This window comes from Eschrichtius robustus, chromosome 17 (genome assembly GCF_028021215.1).
Source record: "Eschrichtius robustus isolate mEscRob2 chromosome 17, mEscRob2.pri, whole genome shotgun sequence".
Classification (NCBI taxonomy): Eukaryota; Metazoa; Chordata; class Mammalia; order Artiodactyla; family Eschrichtiidae; genus Eschrichtius; species Eschrichtius robustus.
This window is the reverse complement of record NC_090840.1, coordinates 30,034,275-30,052,452: the sequence shown is the minus strand read 5'-3', so window position 1 is coordinate 30,052,452 and position 18,178 is coordinate 30,034,275. Positions and strand designations below refer to the sequence as shown.

Below are 18,178 nucleotides of genomic sequence, written 5' to 3'. Positions count from 1 at the left end.
AAATAAAATTTTGGCAAAACAAAAACTACTGTTTAGGGAAGTTAAATTGTATACTAGTATCTTCTGTATATACTTAGTAGTGAAATATGTTACAGTTAGCATTCTAAGACGTCAGTTCCATGGTTGTAAAAAAAAATTTTAAGTTAATGAAATTTACAGTACATACTGAAATAATGATACAAGTAGAAATTTAAATTTTTATATTAATAAGGAAGCCCAGCTTGCTAAAGCAGCATTAATATTCACATCAGATTTTAACTTGTTATACATTTTTGTAGTTCAGTAAATGTCCTTGATAATGAAAAACAAAAAGTGTTATTGGGACAAAAATAATAATCTGTGTAAAAAAGGGGGGAAGACCAAAATATTTTTTATAAGCTTATTCAGATACATGGAATTTTCATGAATTTAAGAGGAATGAAGATATGCAAACAGTAATAGAAAATCAGTAGACTCATTTGAGTTTTCAAATGCTTATGTAAGTCTTCAACCCATCTGGTTTTATAAAACCAAAACTTTGAACACAAACAAAAGCAGAAAAGTTCACATTACCTTTTTATATGTTCCTAAGTATCAAATTGCATCAATTTATTATGAATTTAAAGAACATCACATATTTTAAAACTAAAAGTACAGAAGCGCCTGATTCTTTTTAATTCCACAAATACTTAGCATCCCAAAGTAACATGTAAACAAACCTCTATGCTACTCAGTGAATTCTCTCCAATTTTTAGAATAAACTAAATGGTAGTAGATCTAGTTTATGACTTTCATGTAAGTTACGGTTTCATTCATGACTTTGACTATATTAGAGATGTAGCAAAGAGGGAAAATTTTCAACTACTGTATTTATTTAAAACAAACTGACAGGTTCAAGCACCCATCTTAAGAAAAGCCAGCAGCATTTTTTAACATATTCAAAGTAAGATTTTGGCCTAAGCCCTTAATACCTTCCTGAACAGCCATGCAACAAAACACCCTCAAGAGGTGTTACAAAGGGAAAAAAACATGGAGTAATTTGTACTTCTTCCCCTGGATAACAGAAACAAGGTAAAGCAAATCCAGATTATTTTTGGATGAACGGCTGTCACGTTTAATACACTCTGAGCTCTATAAAACTAGAGCCACTATCATATATGCTTATATAGATATATACTTATTTTTAATAAAGTCTCTTGCTTGCTTCAACTTCAAAATTTAAGGATGATTTTTTTCCTAGTCAGTCACTTCAAGGGAACAATAAATAAAGTAGAAAAGGATGAACTGTTTTGCATATTTCTGTGGAAGAACGGAAAACATTTATACTTTGAGAGGTTCAGAAAATTCACTGTACAGAATGAACAGCTTATATACACTATCTGTGCAACTTTTCTTGGCTGGGGTATTTAAATGCAAGAGCTCCTCCAAGACAAGAAGCCACATTCATTCTTGTCCAAATCCCTCTGTCTCTTCTATTGCAAAAAGAAGTTTTTCCTTTAGTTGTTCATAACTCTTATATGGTGGTAGATCCAAGCGATTAAAACTGAACAAAAACAAAAACAAAATCAGATGTGTTTTCAATAAAACAAACTCTGAAAAGACTTCTAATACAATATTTTTTTAAAGCACATCTGAAAAACTAAATAGAGGAAGAATGTAAAAATTTTGCCAGAAGTATTCTAACACACAATTTACTACTGTATTATTACTTAACATATATAATATTAAATATACAAATTTTCTTACAGCAGTCAATTCAAATTTAAGACCTAGTCACAAAAATATTTTAACGTTTCCCAGAGAAAGCTGGAATTACCAATAATAATTGTAGCAATGTGGATAAAACCGCTGGAATTTTTTTTTAAAAAAGCACTAATTTTTCTCTTTTCTATACTATTATTGTTACATTGTGTCATGAGTCCCCCTAACTTCTCTTGGGTTAAAGAGTCCATTTCTTTCACTCACTCACCCACCAATTCATTCATCAGTTATTTATTGAGAATCTTTAATATATCAGGTATTTTTCCAGGAGCTGGTGATACAATGATGAAAAAGTAAAGTCCCTGTCCTCATTGAACTTACATTCTAGTGTGGAGAGAGTCAATAACCAAATATATATTTTTGTCTTTTCAAATAACATCGTCATATGTATAACCGTTTCTAAAATAATATGCTTACAGTCTTGCTAGACTCAAAGAACTCCCTGCTGGGATTAACTGATGAAATATAGAAAATATTGAAAATGCTTAAAACATCAATGTATTGTTTTACAATTTACAAAGGTGTGAAATAACATTTAATTTTTTAAGATACAGCACTGAGTAGCTGGGTGGGTTAAGATTCAGGAGTTTTGGATTTCGGGTTTTGGTCCCCACTATTAGTGTCTAGTGAAATAGCTCTGAGAAGTCAAAACCTTTCTGTACTTTCATTTTCTCATGTGGAAGGTTTCTATAGATTATCCAGTTCCCTTCTACTACTCCTACCAGTTATCTGCCCTTGTAACAGTCATGAAACCTGTAAATCAAGAAAGAGCCTTTTGAAACAAGGCAGCCAATTAAAATGGTATTCTTCTCAGACCACGTTATTCTGTTTGAAAAGTTGTTAATTTAACAGTAACAATTAAGAGGACTATATATCTTCCCATCATGTGCCCCCCTCCCCACCCCCACCTTTAAACTATGCCTCAAGGTAGTCTGATACTGAGCTGAGGTCAGGAGAAAATTTTTCAATAGAGCCCTATACTAACCAGTCACCTGCCTCTGTCAAATTGTCATTCTATTTACCAAATCTCCCCCATCTTTTCCCTCCTGATCATTTCTATTGCTGCTATATTTCTCCTATATATACTTCCCCATCATCTTTTATCTAGACCATCAGTATTTCCTGCCTACTGATCTTGCATCCTTTTTTTTTTTTAACTTCTTCACAACCTATCTAGCCTTATATCACTGCCAGGGGTACTTTCTTAAAAAGACATAATGGTTTAAAAAACCTCTGCTGCTTCTAGTGACTATGGATGGGGAAGTGGGGAAGGAAGCCTATGCTGTTTGGTATAGCCCCTATTAACTTATTTCATGTTCTCCAAGCATACCACACACTTTTCTGTTCTATGACCATGCTCTTATGGCTCTCCTATGTTCTGGAATACCCTTTTCTGCCTATGATAATATTACTAAAGAATCAGTCCAAATGCTACAACTTCCTCCAAGAATTCTCCTTGAACATGTTAAACAGACTTAATAATCCCCCTCTCCATAAGCTCTTTTTTTTTTCCCAAAAGGACGAAGTAAAAATTTTATTTTTCACATGTGAGGACCTAGCAAATGCTGTAAGTTCTTGGATTTGGTGAAAATTAAAACATTATACACAAATTATGGTCATGTTTATCCATGTATATAATATGGAAGGTGAATATATGTAGAGAGTTGGCATTTGTAATCCATAAGCTCTTTTTATTTCTGTTTTAGCATTTACTTTACTCTGTATTATGACTGACTGTTTTTTTCCATTAGATTCCAAAACCCACAAGGGCAGAGTCATCTCTACTCTCCTAACACAGATCCATTCTGTACACAGTAGACATTTCGTAAATGTTGAGCTGAACCACATAAGAAAATGTATTACTTAAAAACATCCAAAACAGGGTTCTGTTTTAAGACATCAGCCATTATGTTTTTGTGCTGGCTTACAAAAGGACAAAGACATACTAAAATCTATTCATCTTTTATTGAGTACTTACTATGTGAATATCAGAATACTATTTTAAGTTTTATTTTAGCCTTTGTTTTAGTTTCAGCTTTGAGTAAAGTTTGCTACTTCTATTTTCTTATATATAAAAAGGGAAGACATCAATACTTTTCTCATGGACTCTAAGGGAACAGTACGCTATTGGCTTGCTATACACTGTATATAGCCTGTTGCACCCCTGCCCTGAAAGCTGCCACCTCACTAAGCAAAGCACTGGGGATGACAGCACTAGGACCCAATCTGAGAATAATCAAGACTGCTTCCACCATAGATTATGGCACTGCTTACCTCAGTCACTACCGAAAACTCAAGTCTTTCTGGATCATCTATTTTCATCTAAATTCTCATCCCAATACTGATCAACCGTATTTCCCCTGATCTGAATTAAATCCCCACCTGTGTCCTCCATCTCAGACCTTTCCAATCCATTCTTTTGGACTTATATTTTATGATTTGCAGGCTTCTACAGTCTTAACAACTCCTTTCTTGACTTAACTGAAATCCAGCTAGTCTGAAATATTCTATTTCCTCTGCAGCCAGTCAACAAACTTTCCTCCTCTGAGGCAAACACAATCTGGCTATGCAACCTTCTTTCTGCACTTTTTGCTATCACCTGTTGACCATGTTCCTTCACTCACTGAAAGCTCTGGCACCTGCTTCATAGTCCTCTCATTCACATGGGTGACATGCAATACCACAGCCTCTCAATTCTTGCCCTTCCTCAGTGACCTGTTCCTCTACTTCAGTATCATACCTTGAACCTTGTCATCACCAATAAAGGAAATTACTAATTAAAACACTCTATTCTCTGATTATCTGTCTTTCCCAACTTATTTCAATTAAAATGCCAACCTATTAATCCATTACTTTCTCACCATCCTATCTTGTCCTCAGACTCTTCCTATCTTCACTTTTTACTTAAGCCACAGCCCATCATTACAATTACTTTAGAGGTCATGGTCCATCATTATAATCACTACCTTGCAAATATTTTAAAACCCTCTCTCTCCTTTTTGAACTTACTCAAAGTCAAACCCTGAATGAATTCAACCTTCTACTTTCTCATTCCTTGTACCTTAGCAGTTGAAAATTACTGCGGGGAAAATCTGACAACTTAGGTAGATTAGTGTCACTTTAGATGAACTAGTAGATCCAAGTGGGCAATCTAATGTTGTCCAGCATTCTCAGCCATATTTCTACTCTCTGACAGCTCTCCCTTTCTTTCTCCTCAAGTCTTTCCTTTCTTCACTGTTAGCCAGTGACCTCAACCTTATACCCTGAGAAAACAAACCAACAGTGGATTAACTCTATTATTCTTTCACAAAATCTAAAATCTATCTATAGTTTACATCCAACTTTTCTTCCTTTTCTGTTACAACAAAGGAAATGTTCTTGTTTTTATAAAAAAGGTGAATTCCTTAACTCACACTCAAAATCCCAATTCTTTTCATCTTTCTTAAAGAATTATCTTCTTTGGTTATGAACTCTCTGTCCCTGCCTCAACAATCTCTCCTCTATTGGATTCACCAATTTAATCTAACCTGGTGTTCTCAAATGTTTTTGGTCACAGGATCCCTTTTCACATCTAAAAATATTGAGAAACCCAAAGAGCTTTTGTTTATGTGAATTATAGCTGTTGATATTTACCATATTATAAGTTAAAGCAAATTTTAAAAGTAATTTACTTTGAAATAAAAGTAAAATTTTTATGAAAAAAAAAGACTTTTCAAAAAAGTAGTGAAAAGAGTGACCTTGTTTCATAGTTTTGCAAATCATTTTAATATCTGGCTTAACAGAAGACATCTGGATTCTGATACCTATGTGAGCATTTATTCTGTGGGACTATATTGTTTTGGATTAAGCATATGAAAACTGTCCCCATACAGATATGCAGTTAGAAAACAGAGATGTACTCAAGTCATTTTTTTCAGATAATTGTGGATATTATTCTTTGATAATATACTAAATTTGACAAGGTTATGCATAATATGGGTTTTGAAATCATATCAAAGAACTTTTTGTACTCTGTTATATGAAATCCACTGGTTTATTTTACACTTTGAATGCATGTTTTACCCATGCATGAGTTTGTAACATCATGCATCGGTCATTTGGAAATACTGGTTCACCAAGTTATAAAGAATTTTCAAATATTAAAAAAAAAAGTCTTGGGAAGCTGTCAAGCTCAAGGTGGTATATACAAGTTTTCCAAAATTCTGGTTTTTGCATGAAACCTCAATTTTATCATCACCAACAAATGCTGTTAGTTGTTTTCCTTAAGGTGACAAGTTTTACTTCATTAATTTTCAAGGAAAAAAGTCTGAATAAACACAGTTTGTCTGTCATGTTTTCAAGTAGAAAAAGTGTTCCAAAAAGAAAGCAAGCTGTTCAGCTTACAACTCAACAACTGCCTAAGAGCTTCCACTCAAGACAACCACCAAAGTGCTTTATGCAGACTTCCCATTTTGTCATACAGAATGTTAAAAAAGCTACATACATACTTCAAGCATCAAGATTTAATAAAGTTAATAGTTTTTAATACTTCATAAAGAACAACCTTCAACAAGCCTGGCTTTTTTTTTTTTGCTTTAAACTGCAAATGTGTGGTGTTGAAAAATACAGAGATAGCAGTTTTGTGCCACTGCCTTGACTTGTGCTAAGTCAACAGCAGTTGACCCACCATTACTTTGGTACCACAAGTGCAAATGTCAAAACAATAAAAGGCAAAAAATGACAGTGTGAAAATAGTTTTGATCTCCTCAAAGAACCACGTACATTTAAGCCATCACCATCTTTTGCCTGGATGACTATAAGAGTTCTATAACTAATCTCCCCACACTCACTCATCCAATTCCCTCTCTCCTCTGTTGCCAGACTGATTTTTCTTGGATCTCATTATCTGCTATTTAAAACTCTTCAAAGGCTTCTAATTGTTCTTAGAAACAAATTCCTTATAATAGCCGATAAGGCTCTACATAATTTAGCCCCTGCCTACATTTCCAAATTCTTTTATCCCCTCCCCTGATTCATTAAGTTCCATTCACACCAAGTCATCTCTTATTTCCTTGAAAAACGACCCTGTACAAAGAGTGCACTTCCTCTGTTTCTTCCTACAGCATGCTATTTATCAAACTCAACTTAAACATCACTGTTTCCTAGAAACCTCCTTGACCACCCAATCCAGAGGAGGTTCCCCTCTAGTTGTTCTCTTGGTTTCCTTTGAAGGACTCCTAGCATTTGCAAAGAGTTGTTTACCTGTTTGTCTTTTGTGTCCCCATCCCCAGTGGAGCACAAACTTCATAAAAGGCAGGGAGCACTTCAATCTCATTCTATACATAGTGGGTATGCTAAATATTTGTTGAATCAATGGCTACATTTCTCAAGTATTTATATTAACCAATCATTCTAATGTGTTTAGTTATAGAATACTATATTAATCAGCCTGTTATCAAAATTGAAATTCTGACTACTTTAATGAATAAGAAATTATACTGGGTCTTACATTAAAAAAAAAAAAAAAAAGACTCTGGCTTTCACCTTCCTATTTAAGATTCTTGAACTTACCATGTGTGGCTTCTTGGTAACCAGGTATCTTTGCCGACTTTTTCAATGCAAAATTTTTGAGGCCCATTACTTCCTAAATCAGGAAAATAAGACAAAATTTATCTGGTCCTTTAAACTTTTTGGTTTTGATAACTAGTCAAATAATAGAAAATGTCACATAGTCAACCTGAATGATACAGAATAAACTACAATGTAAGTTACTTCTGCCTAGAGAAGCTTCTTACTGCTGCAAAGATCCAGCAATAAGAATTACAAAGTGGAAAGATAAGTATATCTACAGAATCTTGCTCCCTTCACAAAGCAATGGCCAACCAGGCTTTGTGAGCAGACTTTCAGTTTTGTCTTACAAGTGTATTCGATATTAACCATTAATTTGTCTTTCTTCTGGTAGATGCCCTACATAAAGCACAGAAGAATAACCCTTAGGTTCAAGTCTGTTGTATGTCTAAATGCCATTATTATCCCAAAATTATCTACAGAGAAACTGCACTTACCCATGAGCTCAGCAAATCCTCCTAGAGGTAAACGGCAGGTTCCAGTGACAAACTGCAGTAGTCGCATTCTTACTTCATTGTCTGTCTCTTTCACAAACTGTGTTAACAAAATCAAATTTACTTTAATATAAAATAAATACTAGATTATCTTCAATAGTGAAAATAGTAGAGCCTTAAATTATTCTTAAATTTCTTCTGGAAACTTAAGAATTTAACTTGAAGAAGAAATTTAACACAAACTAGTTTTAAAACATATGTGGTAAGTGGCTGCAGCATTTATCATTTATTCAGGCTAGGCACTATGCTCAGTACACTACCCATCTTACTTCAATTAATCCTTACAGTCACACCATAGGTTGGCCACTATTGTTATTATTATATCCATCTTACAGAGAGGAAATGGAGGCCTAGAAAGGTTGTCATTTGTCCACAGTCAGACCACTGACCAGGGCAGATGTTGTGGCTGGGCTGCACTATTACAGCTATCACCTGTTGAGGGCTCCTGCCATGTGCTGTGCCATATGCTTTTTGTGTATTTGGCCCTCACAACAATATTATGAGATAGCTACTATCATTAGCATCCGCACTATACATGTATGAAAATGGAAGCCTGGAGAGGTGAAATAACTTGTCCTTCTCAAACTGCTAATAAGTAGCAGAACTAACATTTGCACTCAGGTCTGGTTGAGCTCTAAACCACCGTTATCCTGACCCGAGCCAACTACCCTTCTCCGCTGTAAGCTACCAAAGATGAACAAATACTTCCCAACTGCCACTTTCAATAGTTTGTTGTATTTTCTTCCACTAAACACCATTTTCCCAACTCTGTTCTTCATACTTGAAAACCTAAAGTATGCATTCTTCTAAAAATATATCTAGTTCATAGACTATCTCTTTTCAAAGTGGACATAAATGGGTAATGTGAAATACTGACCTGAACTGGTCTGAGTATCTTAACAACAGAAGGCAAGGAACTTAGGGAACAGTCTGAGAGTAGAAATGTATCTTAAAAACAGGGACTAAACTTTAGCTAACAATAGGACAAAATGTTGTGCTAATTATGACCAAAACTGTTTCTGCACAGAATTGTGCTGAGGCAACGTATTTCATCCAGACAAAGAAATACAGCTTATTACCAGGTCTGGCATAAACCTCACCACTGTCCCCAAAACAAACCCAATTCAGAAAACACAACTATTCATTTGGATTTACATAACCCAAGGCTTAAGCTCCTCGGGTATATAAATACAAAGTCCAAAGGGAAAGTCAGGGAACCAAAGGAGTAAGGAAGCTGGTAATAAGCCTAAAAGGGAAGATTACAGATACCTGCACACATTCTGTATGGGATGCAATTCTGATGTTTTAGGCTTGAAAATACAGTTATTCCTACCTTTTTGTTTATTTCTTTATTTTTTTTTTTTTTACAATAGATAATACATGCACATAGTGTGGAACTCAAAGGCAGTAGAAGGGCATAGCAGGAAGAGCAGCCCACACATGCACCTCTGCCTCAATGTCAGCTCTCCTCTGCAACTGCTGCTCACGTGCCCTCTACCTTTACAGATGCTGTATTCATACACTAGCAGACCCTTTCTCTATACAGAATATATATTTTCCTTTTAACCAAATAATATACACACCTTTTTCCCCCTTAATATTGTATTGAAAAATATTATTCTCCAATATTTTTGTTAATTTGCATTAAGAAAAAGAATGATGACAAGGTACAGAATTACATAATGGATATATTACAATTTATTTACTCAGTTCCCCCTGATGGACATTTAGGTGTCTCAAGCCTTCATTAGTGTACCAATAATGTAGCAATAAATACTCTGGCATGAGCCATTTTGCATATGTGAAGTGTATCCATAGGATAAATTTCTACAAGTGTCCACACTTCTTTAAAGTATGGAGCAATAAACACATGACATATCCTTATGAAAAGATGCAACCTTTGGAAAATCTTTCTATAGTAACAGAAAAACCCAGGCTTTTCACCTGAAAGTGAAACAGTTAAGCACAAGTACACCAGATGTTCAGTTACTAAGTTGCTCAAATGAGTCTCAATTAGTAAATTTATGTGGATAATATCCCTGGCCTAGAGATTTTAAATTTCAAACAACACACAAACACAAACAAAAGAAAGGAGAGGGAGAGAGAGAGAAAAAGTGAGAGAGACAGAGAGAGAAAGGAGAGAGAGGAAAGAAAAGTCATTCCTGGACATTATCCTCTAGATTGTTCTAATTCCCTGGCATATTATCACCTTTAGAGGGAATTAAGTATCTGCACTGACTTTCTCATTAAAAACATACTTCCTCATTTACTTCTAGAATTAAGTGGAATTTATAGAATACTTTCATACTACTAGAAGAAAATGTTATACCTACAACTATTACCATTAAACTATTATTTAAAGAAGACAGTCATTTATTCTTTCATTTAGGAAATAAGCAATGGAAAATCCTTTAACAAGTATTCAGACTATCCACTTCTGACTTAAAATTCAAAGACTAAATACCATGTCTAAAAGCAGTCTCAACTTTAAAAGTGAACTGTTTTCAAACCCCCGTTTCATTAGAAAACATTTTGAGTACTTTGATTCAAAAAGATAAAAGCAAATACCTGCCAAAACCAGATGATTTGCTTGCTGTTTCTGGTATAATGTCGATACACGGTGTTTCTCTGCCAATCTGCTAAGTCAACCTCCTGCATGCCACACAACATGACCTGGGAAAGGAGCACAGTATCAGGTCACAGTAAAGATTTAGTGAAGAGAGTAACCATATGACTGAAATCTGCTAAAGTCCAGCTATGCACATGCATAATTATGTAAACAGCTATGTGTACATCAAATAAAGGTCACAGTAAACTAATCCAACAAAATTTGTGGCAATTTAACATGCAGAATTCTGTGGCACTTTATCTTACCCATGTTTACTGAACTTAAACTGAAAACATTTAAAGTAACTATTCATCAAGAAAAACATCAGCTGTGTGCCAAAACAATCTCTTTTACTATAAATATATCTCAAATTAGATATACAAATTACAAGTAAGTTTCAAACATAAATTTCTAGTTCTTTTTTATAAATCTATGCTACCTTATCTATTTAAAATGAAAAATATACTAACCTCTTGTTATTCATCTATCCAGGCTTTGGGAATAAAATATTCTACATACGTGAAATTTTCAAATAACTCCAGTTTATGATATATGGGATGAAAACTATTTTTGGCATAATAAAATAAAAAGTATAATACTTAATTTATTTCTCATAAGTCAACTATGATCTGTAATTTACATACAATAAAATGTGCATATTTTAATTACAGAGTTAGATGCTTTGATAGATGTATACACCTGTGTAACCACTACCATAATCAAGAGGTAGAATATTTCCATTGTGTCCCTTGTCGCAGTTAAAACCACCATCCTTATCTTTGGCTCTAGGTGATCAACGATTTCACCACAGACTAGATTTTTGAGAATATGAGACAATACTACACATATCCCCTCTCTTTTCTGTTTTCTTTTCCCGTTTAGCACAATGTTTATGAGATTCATCCACGTTGTTGTGGGTACCAGTACTTCTTTCATATTGCTGAGTGGTATTTCATTATATAAATATACAACAATTTATTTATCCATTCCCTTGTTGATGGACATTTAGGTCACTTCAAATTTTTGATTTTGATGAATAAAGTTGTGACGAACACTTATGGAAAAGTCTTTGTGTGAAAATATATTTCGTTTCCACATGAGTAAACACCTACTAGTGGAACTGCTAGGGCATAAAGCTGATGTATGTTTAACACTGTAAGAAACTACCAACAGTATCCCAAAGCGGTAATTCATTTAGTTTGAACTTGCAATTCCCCAATGACTAGTGAGCATCGAATGTTTACGTGCCATCAGTATAGCTTCTTGGGCTTCCCTGGTGGTGCAGTGGTTAAGAATCCACCTGCCAATGCAGGGGACACGGGTTCGAGCTCTGGTCTGGTAAGATCCCACGCGCCACGGAGCAACTAAACCTGTGCGCCACAATTACTGAGTCTGCGCTCTAGAGCCTGCGAGCCACAACTACTGAAGCCCGCGCGCCTAGAGCCCGTGCTCCACAACAAGAGAAACCACTGCAATGAGAAGCCTGCGCACTGCAACGAAGAGTAGCCCCCGCTCGCCGCAACTAGAGAAAGCCCACACACGGCAACGAAGACCCAACACAGCCAAAAATAAATAAAATAAATAAATTTATTAAAAAAAATACACAGCTTCTTTTGTAAAGTGAGTCTTTACTCACTTTAAAAAAATTGTCTTTTTACTGAGTTACAAGTTTTTAATATATTCTGGATACAAGACCTTTGTCTCAATAGTTTCTCTCAGTGTGTAGGTTGCCTTTTCATTTACTTAACAGTGTATTTTGACAGGAAGTTTTTAGTTTTGATGAAGTCCAACATCCTTTGTGGGTGTGTGTGGTCTACTGCTTTACTGTGTTCTTCCTAAGACACTTCTGTCTACACTAAGATTTTTCTATGTTTTCTTTTTAGCTTTCATATTTATATTTATGATTTATTTTAAATTAATCTTTGTTTATGAGCTGAAGTAGGGGTTAAGATTAATTTTCTTCCATATGAATATCAAGTTGATCCAGCATCACTTGTTTAAAAGACTTTCCCTTTCTCCATCAAACTATATTACTTTTGATGAAAACCAATCAACAATATACATATGGGTCTACTTCTGGACTCTCTAGGTGTTCCACTGATCTCTTTGTCTATCCTTGCACAAATACCACACTATCTTAATTACTATGGCTTTGTAATAATTCTTGAAATCAGGTAGTTAACATCCTACAAGCTTGTCCTTTTTCAAAATTGTTTTGGCTAATCTAGACCCTTTGCATTTCCTTGTAATTTTAGAACTAGCCTGTCAATTTCTATAGAGAATTCTGCTGGGATATTGACTGGGATTGCATTGAATATACAGCTCAATTTAGAGAAAACTGACATATTTACAATATTGAGTCTTCTAATACATAACATGGTATATCTCTCCACTTACTAAAGTCTTCTTTAATTTTTCTGAGCAATGTTTTAAGTTTTTAGTGTAGAGTTCCTACAGGCCTTTGGCTAAATTTGCTCATTTTTTTGATGCTTTAGTAAATGAAACTTTGAAATTTCAATTTCTAACTGTTTGCTGCTAGCATATAGAAGATATACAAATGATTTTTAAAATCACTGACCTTGTACCCTACAGTCTTATTAAATTCACTATTATTTCTAGTAGTTTTTTGGTAGGCCCCTTAGGATTTTCTAAGTCAACAATCATGTTATCATCTGTGAATAAAGGCAGTTTTACTTCTTTTCAATCTTTTTTGCTTTTTGCGTCTACTTTTGCCTTACTGCATTGGCTCAGGAATCTGGTACAATGTAGAACAAAAGTGGTGAGAGTGGACATCTTTGCCTTGTTCCCAATCTCAATGAGAAATATTCAAGGTATCACCATTAAGAATGATGTTAGGGTTTATCTTTTTTGTTGATGCCCTTTATCAAACTGAGAAAGTTGCCTTCTATTCCTAGTGTGATGGGAGTTTTTTTTATAAAGAATGACTGTTTTATCTTCTTAAAGTTAAAACAGATTTTAACCTGTAAAAAGGGGCATGGCATGATTATGAATAACCATTATTTTGGATAATGGTGTGAATATCCCTTACTGTGGTATTATTCATGGTTAAGAGAGACAATGAATGGGAGTAGAAGAATAAGAGGAGAAAAGTCAAGGCAAAGCAAAACAAAACAACACAAATGTCCATTTTCTCACAGCTCTGTACTATGAGCTAAAGGTAAATCAGTAAGCAATAAGGGCTTTAGTCTCCTTCTCTGTGTAAGGAAATTATCATATGGCCAAACTATTTCACAAGGCTCTATGTAAAGACTGTAAACGCTGCCAAGGGTGATATAAAGTATGCACCTATTAATATCCTTCTCGATTTACTGTTTCAGTTTCATCTCAGCTCTAATGTCAGGCTCTTGCCGTAACATCCCTCTTTCACTGAGTGGGCCTCTAAAGCAGGAGTTCTTAATCACGGGTATGGAATATTTTAGGTATATGCATTTCGAGTATACAGAGTTGTTTAATTTTCTTCAGATTCTTAATGAAGTCGGTGATTTAAAATATGATTAATACTACTCTAAAAAGTATCTTCCATTCTACTAACGCATTTCTGCTAATTTGTGTAAGCAAGCTATTAAGAGATGTTAACCAGGTTTACAGAGTCTACAAGTAATTCAGGCTCAGAGTCCTGATTTTCATATACTTCCCATGTCAGAGTTTCTAGAAGGCTAATTCCTACATAGGGATATTACTGTATAAAATTTAAAATGCTAATTTTTCATATGCACATTTGATTACACGAACAAACCAAGTTTCTTAATAGAGAACCAAAGATGGCTGAAGTTTAAAATACTGCCCCCCAAAGGAGGTGGGGGGAAATGCAAACACCTTCCTAACGCCCTGCCTGTGTTCTAATCTATGTGGAGAAGACTTGGAGAATTCACAATAACTAATCATTAGGGAAATACAAATCAAAACCACAGTGAGCTATCACCTCACATCCATTAGAATGGCTATTATTAAAAACAAAAACAGAAAATAACAAGTATAGGCAAAGATGTGGAAAAGTTGGAAGCCTCACATACTTTTGGTGGGAATGTAAAATGGTGCTGACGCTATGGAAAACAGTGTGGCAGTTCCTCAAAAAGTTAACTAGAGAATTACCATATGATCCAGCAGTCCCACTCCTGGGTATATATTCAAAAGAACTGAAAGCAGCGTCTCAAAGTGATATTTGTACACCCATGTTCATAGCAGCATTATTCACAATAGCCAAAAGGTGGAAGCAACCCAAAAGATCCATTGACTGATGAATGGATAAACAAAATGTGGTATATATGTACAATGGAATATTATTCAGTCTTAAAAAGGACAGAAATTCTTACATATGCTACAATATGGATGAACCATGAGGACATTATGGTAACTGAAATAAGCCAGTCACAATAAGACAAATACTGTATGATTTCACTTATATGAGGTAACAAGAGTTAGTCAAACTCCGAAACAGGAAGTAAAATGGTAGTTGCCTGGGGCTGGGGAGGAAGGGGAAATGGGGAGTTGTTTAATAAGTATAGAGTTTCAGTTTTGCAAAATGAAAAAGTTCTGGAGATTGGTTGCACAATACTGTGAATATACTTAACATTACTGAACTGTACACTTAAAAACATTCAAGATGGTAAATTTTATGTTGTGTGTATTTTATCACCAAAACAAAAAGGAAAGAAAAGAAAAGAAAGAAAAAAAGCATTTCTGATATATTGTACTTCTAACAATTCTAAAGTACAGTTAAGACCACTAAGAACTCATGACTTAGAAATCTAATCCTTGGGGTAACTCACTACTAAACCAGGAGTTCCCCAAATTATTAATAAGGTTGCACTCACTCTTTAGGAGCCCTAACAGTTGGCATTGATTGATGATTCTGTGCTCATGACATCAGCACATTTTGGAGAACTTAAGACCCTTACCCAATGCTGGGATTTTAGTACCCCCTGAACATTTGGATGAATGAGAGAGAATTGAAGATTGTGCCACAGGATTCTAAAACCTGTGGACATTCTTTTGTAAAAGTGTAACAACAGTTCCTCCTCCCATTAACATTCCCTATAATAGCATACTAAAAGATCCTAACCTCCAATTCTTTTTCATCAAAGTACTGCAGCCACTGAAGGGGAACAACCTCATTAAAACCATCCAGGAAAGCTTTGGTCTGTTCTTGTACTCCTCGAGAAAAACGCCACTCTGTCATTAAACTGAAAATAAAGATGGTATTTAAAAACAGGTAATTTGTATGTGAGGTAAAAGGCTAGAAACACAGAGTACTTCTTAACCATCATTAAAAAAGAAAGTGAAGAAAATCAGTATGCTGTATGAATCGTAGAATTCAAGAGAACACAGTTTCAAAACAGAAGTTGTGGTGAGCACTAGTAAGAGTAAGTTAAAAAGGGAAAGTGAGGGCTTCGCTGGTGGCGCAGTGGTTGAGAGTCTGCCTGCTAATGCAGGGGACACGGGTTTGAGCCCTGGTCTGGGAAGATCCCACATGCCGCGGAGCAACTGGGCCCGTGAGCCACAACTACTGAGCCTGCGCGTCTGGAGCCTGTGCTCCGCAACAAGAGAGGCCGCGATAGTGAGAGGCCCGCGCACCGCGATGAAGAGTGGCCCTCACTTGCCTCAAATGGAGAAAGCCCTCGCGCAGAAACAAAGACCCAACACAGCCATAAATAAATAAATAAATAAATATTTAAAAAAAAAAAAAAAAAAAAGGGAAAGTGAGATGGAATAGGAAATGAGCGTTAGAGTGCTTAGGCAGGTGTGGCTCCAGACTTGGTTTTGCTACGATCAAACAGAGCACCTCTGTCTCCTCATCTAGAAATGAAGAGCCTGCATGGGCTTTGTAAATTCCTTTTTTAGCACCAATGTTCTCTGATTCTTGATCGGGACAAAGGTAGGATGCATACAGCAGGTGGCAGTGGGAAAGTGAAGGTCATCATATATACTCTTATTTCAAGAACACTGGTACTGTTGAGAAGAACTTAAATGTATGTCAGAGGCAAGGGAACTGGGGTGGGTTTTTTTGTTTTTTTACTACATTTGATTTTTGAGCAGTGTCAGAGCATGTTTATGAATTGAGAGGAAGACTGAGTAGAGAGAAAAAGACTAAAAAGGGTAAGTGAAAGAGGGAATGAATGTGGAACATCTTCCCAGAGGCGCAAACAAGGGATAAAGGTAAGGGTATAGATAGTTCTAACATGCTCTAGTAGTTATAGAAATTAAGGTCAATCAGGTAATCACCTTACCCAATATATTCATCTTTATTCTCCTCCGTCACCAGGATATTTGAACCTCCCAACTTCAGGTCATGTGAAGTAACTTTTCCCAAAATCTCCATGTCAACCGAAAAGTACATTTCTAAGCCACATTCTTCAATGTTGTTGTCTCTGGGTGATATAAATATATACAACCACTAATTAACAAAATATGTAAAACTGATTTCATGAAAATACCTTATTGAAAGATAAATCTTCAAACCTTATCCAGATAAGGGAATTATAAAATTCAGTATCAATAGATTCCAAATCCTTAATAGTCAGTTTTTTACTTAGCATACGCTTGTAGAAGGGTAAAGAGAAACCAGTATCAATGAACTTTCCATGAAAAAGTGCCTGCCAAGAAAAACAAAAAATGTTATTTAAAAAATTACAAAGTAACAGTTTTCTTATTCAGAGCACAATGATAACGGAGAAATCATGAGGCTTTACGGGCAAAAAAAGTAATAAGTAATCAGCATAAAGCATGAAAACTAAAATATTATATAAAATGCTAAGTATGAAAAACAAATTTACAGAGTTAAAACAGCATCTCTTTAACTGAGGTCAAACACTTAGCTCTATCATGTCCTACCCAAAACTGTAAAAGAGGATGACAATGGAGCTTTATCAAACCCCCACTCCTTCTAATGTGTTTCACGAATTACATTAACCCCACTGGATGGAGAAATGAAGGCATCTCAGGGCCCCCGTGCATGCACCTGGAAAGACCCCACCCCCGCTTTCTTATCCCACAGTTGCCGAAGAGATCTTCAAGACTAACCCCGTCACGCCCTCACTCCTATTCACAAGAGTCAACGCAGGAAGTCCCAGACCTGCAGTACCTTGACTCTCACCACCATCTGCCTGTCCACTTTGATATCTGATTCCATGTCTCTCATCTCCCCAAACTCTCAAAACCATCTACTGTGTTTTGCCCTCTGAAGCTCATGATCCATCGTATTAGCAGAATCCCCCACATCCTCCACTCATTCTTTGAAGGTCCTTTAGCATCTTGTTGTAACACAAATCTGGCATTTTTCTGAGGACCCTGCTTCCTTTCAAATCCTCTCAGAGGGGTGGCTGTTTCTCTCCTATCCTCCCTCATGTCACCAGGCCTAGGAATGGGGTGTGTGTTGCTTCTCGTTACTAATGTCACCTCCCTAACCCGCCCCAGCTTTCAAGCCCATGCCACCCCACTGCCTTCGTGGCTCACCACCCCCCCGCCTCCTTGCTGCAGTCATCCTTAGGTCTCCGGGTTTCTCCCCTTTACTCCTTCAATGCTGTGTTTTTAGACATGACCACCATCATTTTGAAGATTTCAACATCTACACTGATGATTCTTTTACTACCCTGGCGTTATAGTCCTTTCCAAGATCTTAAGTCTTTAACTTAGCTAAACATTCTCAACACCACACCCTAGACACTGTGATTGCTAGCTGCAATCCTGCATAAACTCAGTTCCAAACACC

At 35.8% G+C, this 18,178-nt stretch overlaps 1 protein-coding gene across 3 annotated transcripts in view; it reads right to left on the bottom strand.

Moving 5' to 3' along the window:
* Positions 1–553: 553 nt before the first annotated feature.
* Positions 554–18,178, bottom strand: part of WWP1 (WW domain containing E3 ubiquitin protein ligase 1) — a 107,647-nt gene continuing 90,022 nt past the window's right edge. For all 3 annotated transcript variants that reach the window (XM_068525576.1, XM_068525577.1, XM_068525578.1), the window contains 7 exons: positions 16,930–17,063; positions 16,698–16,838; positions 15,533–15,653; positions 10,410–10,514; positions 7,785–7,881; positions 7,291–7,363; positions 554–1,522 (listed from right to left, as the gene is read on the bottom strand). In XM_068525576.1, coding sequence (XP_068381677.1) covers positions 1,423–1,522; positions 7,291–7,363; positions 7,785–7,881; positions 10,410–10,514; positions 15,533–15,653; positions 16,698–16,838; positions 16,930–17,063 — 771 coding nt within the window. In that variant the 3' untranslated portion in view covers positions 554–1,422. The remainder of the gene's footprint in view (positions 1,523–7,290; positions 7,364–7,784; positions 7,882–10,409; positions 10,515–15,532; positions 15,654–16,697; positions 16,839–16,929; positions 17,064–18,178) is intronic.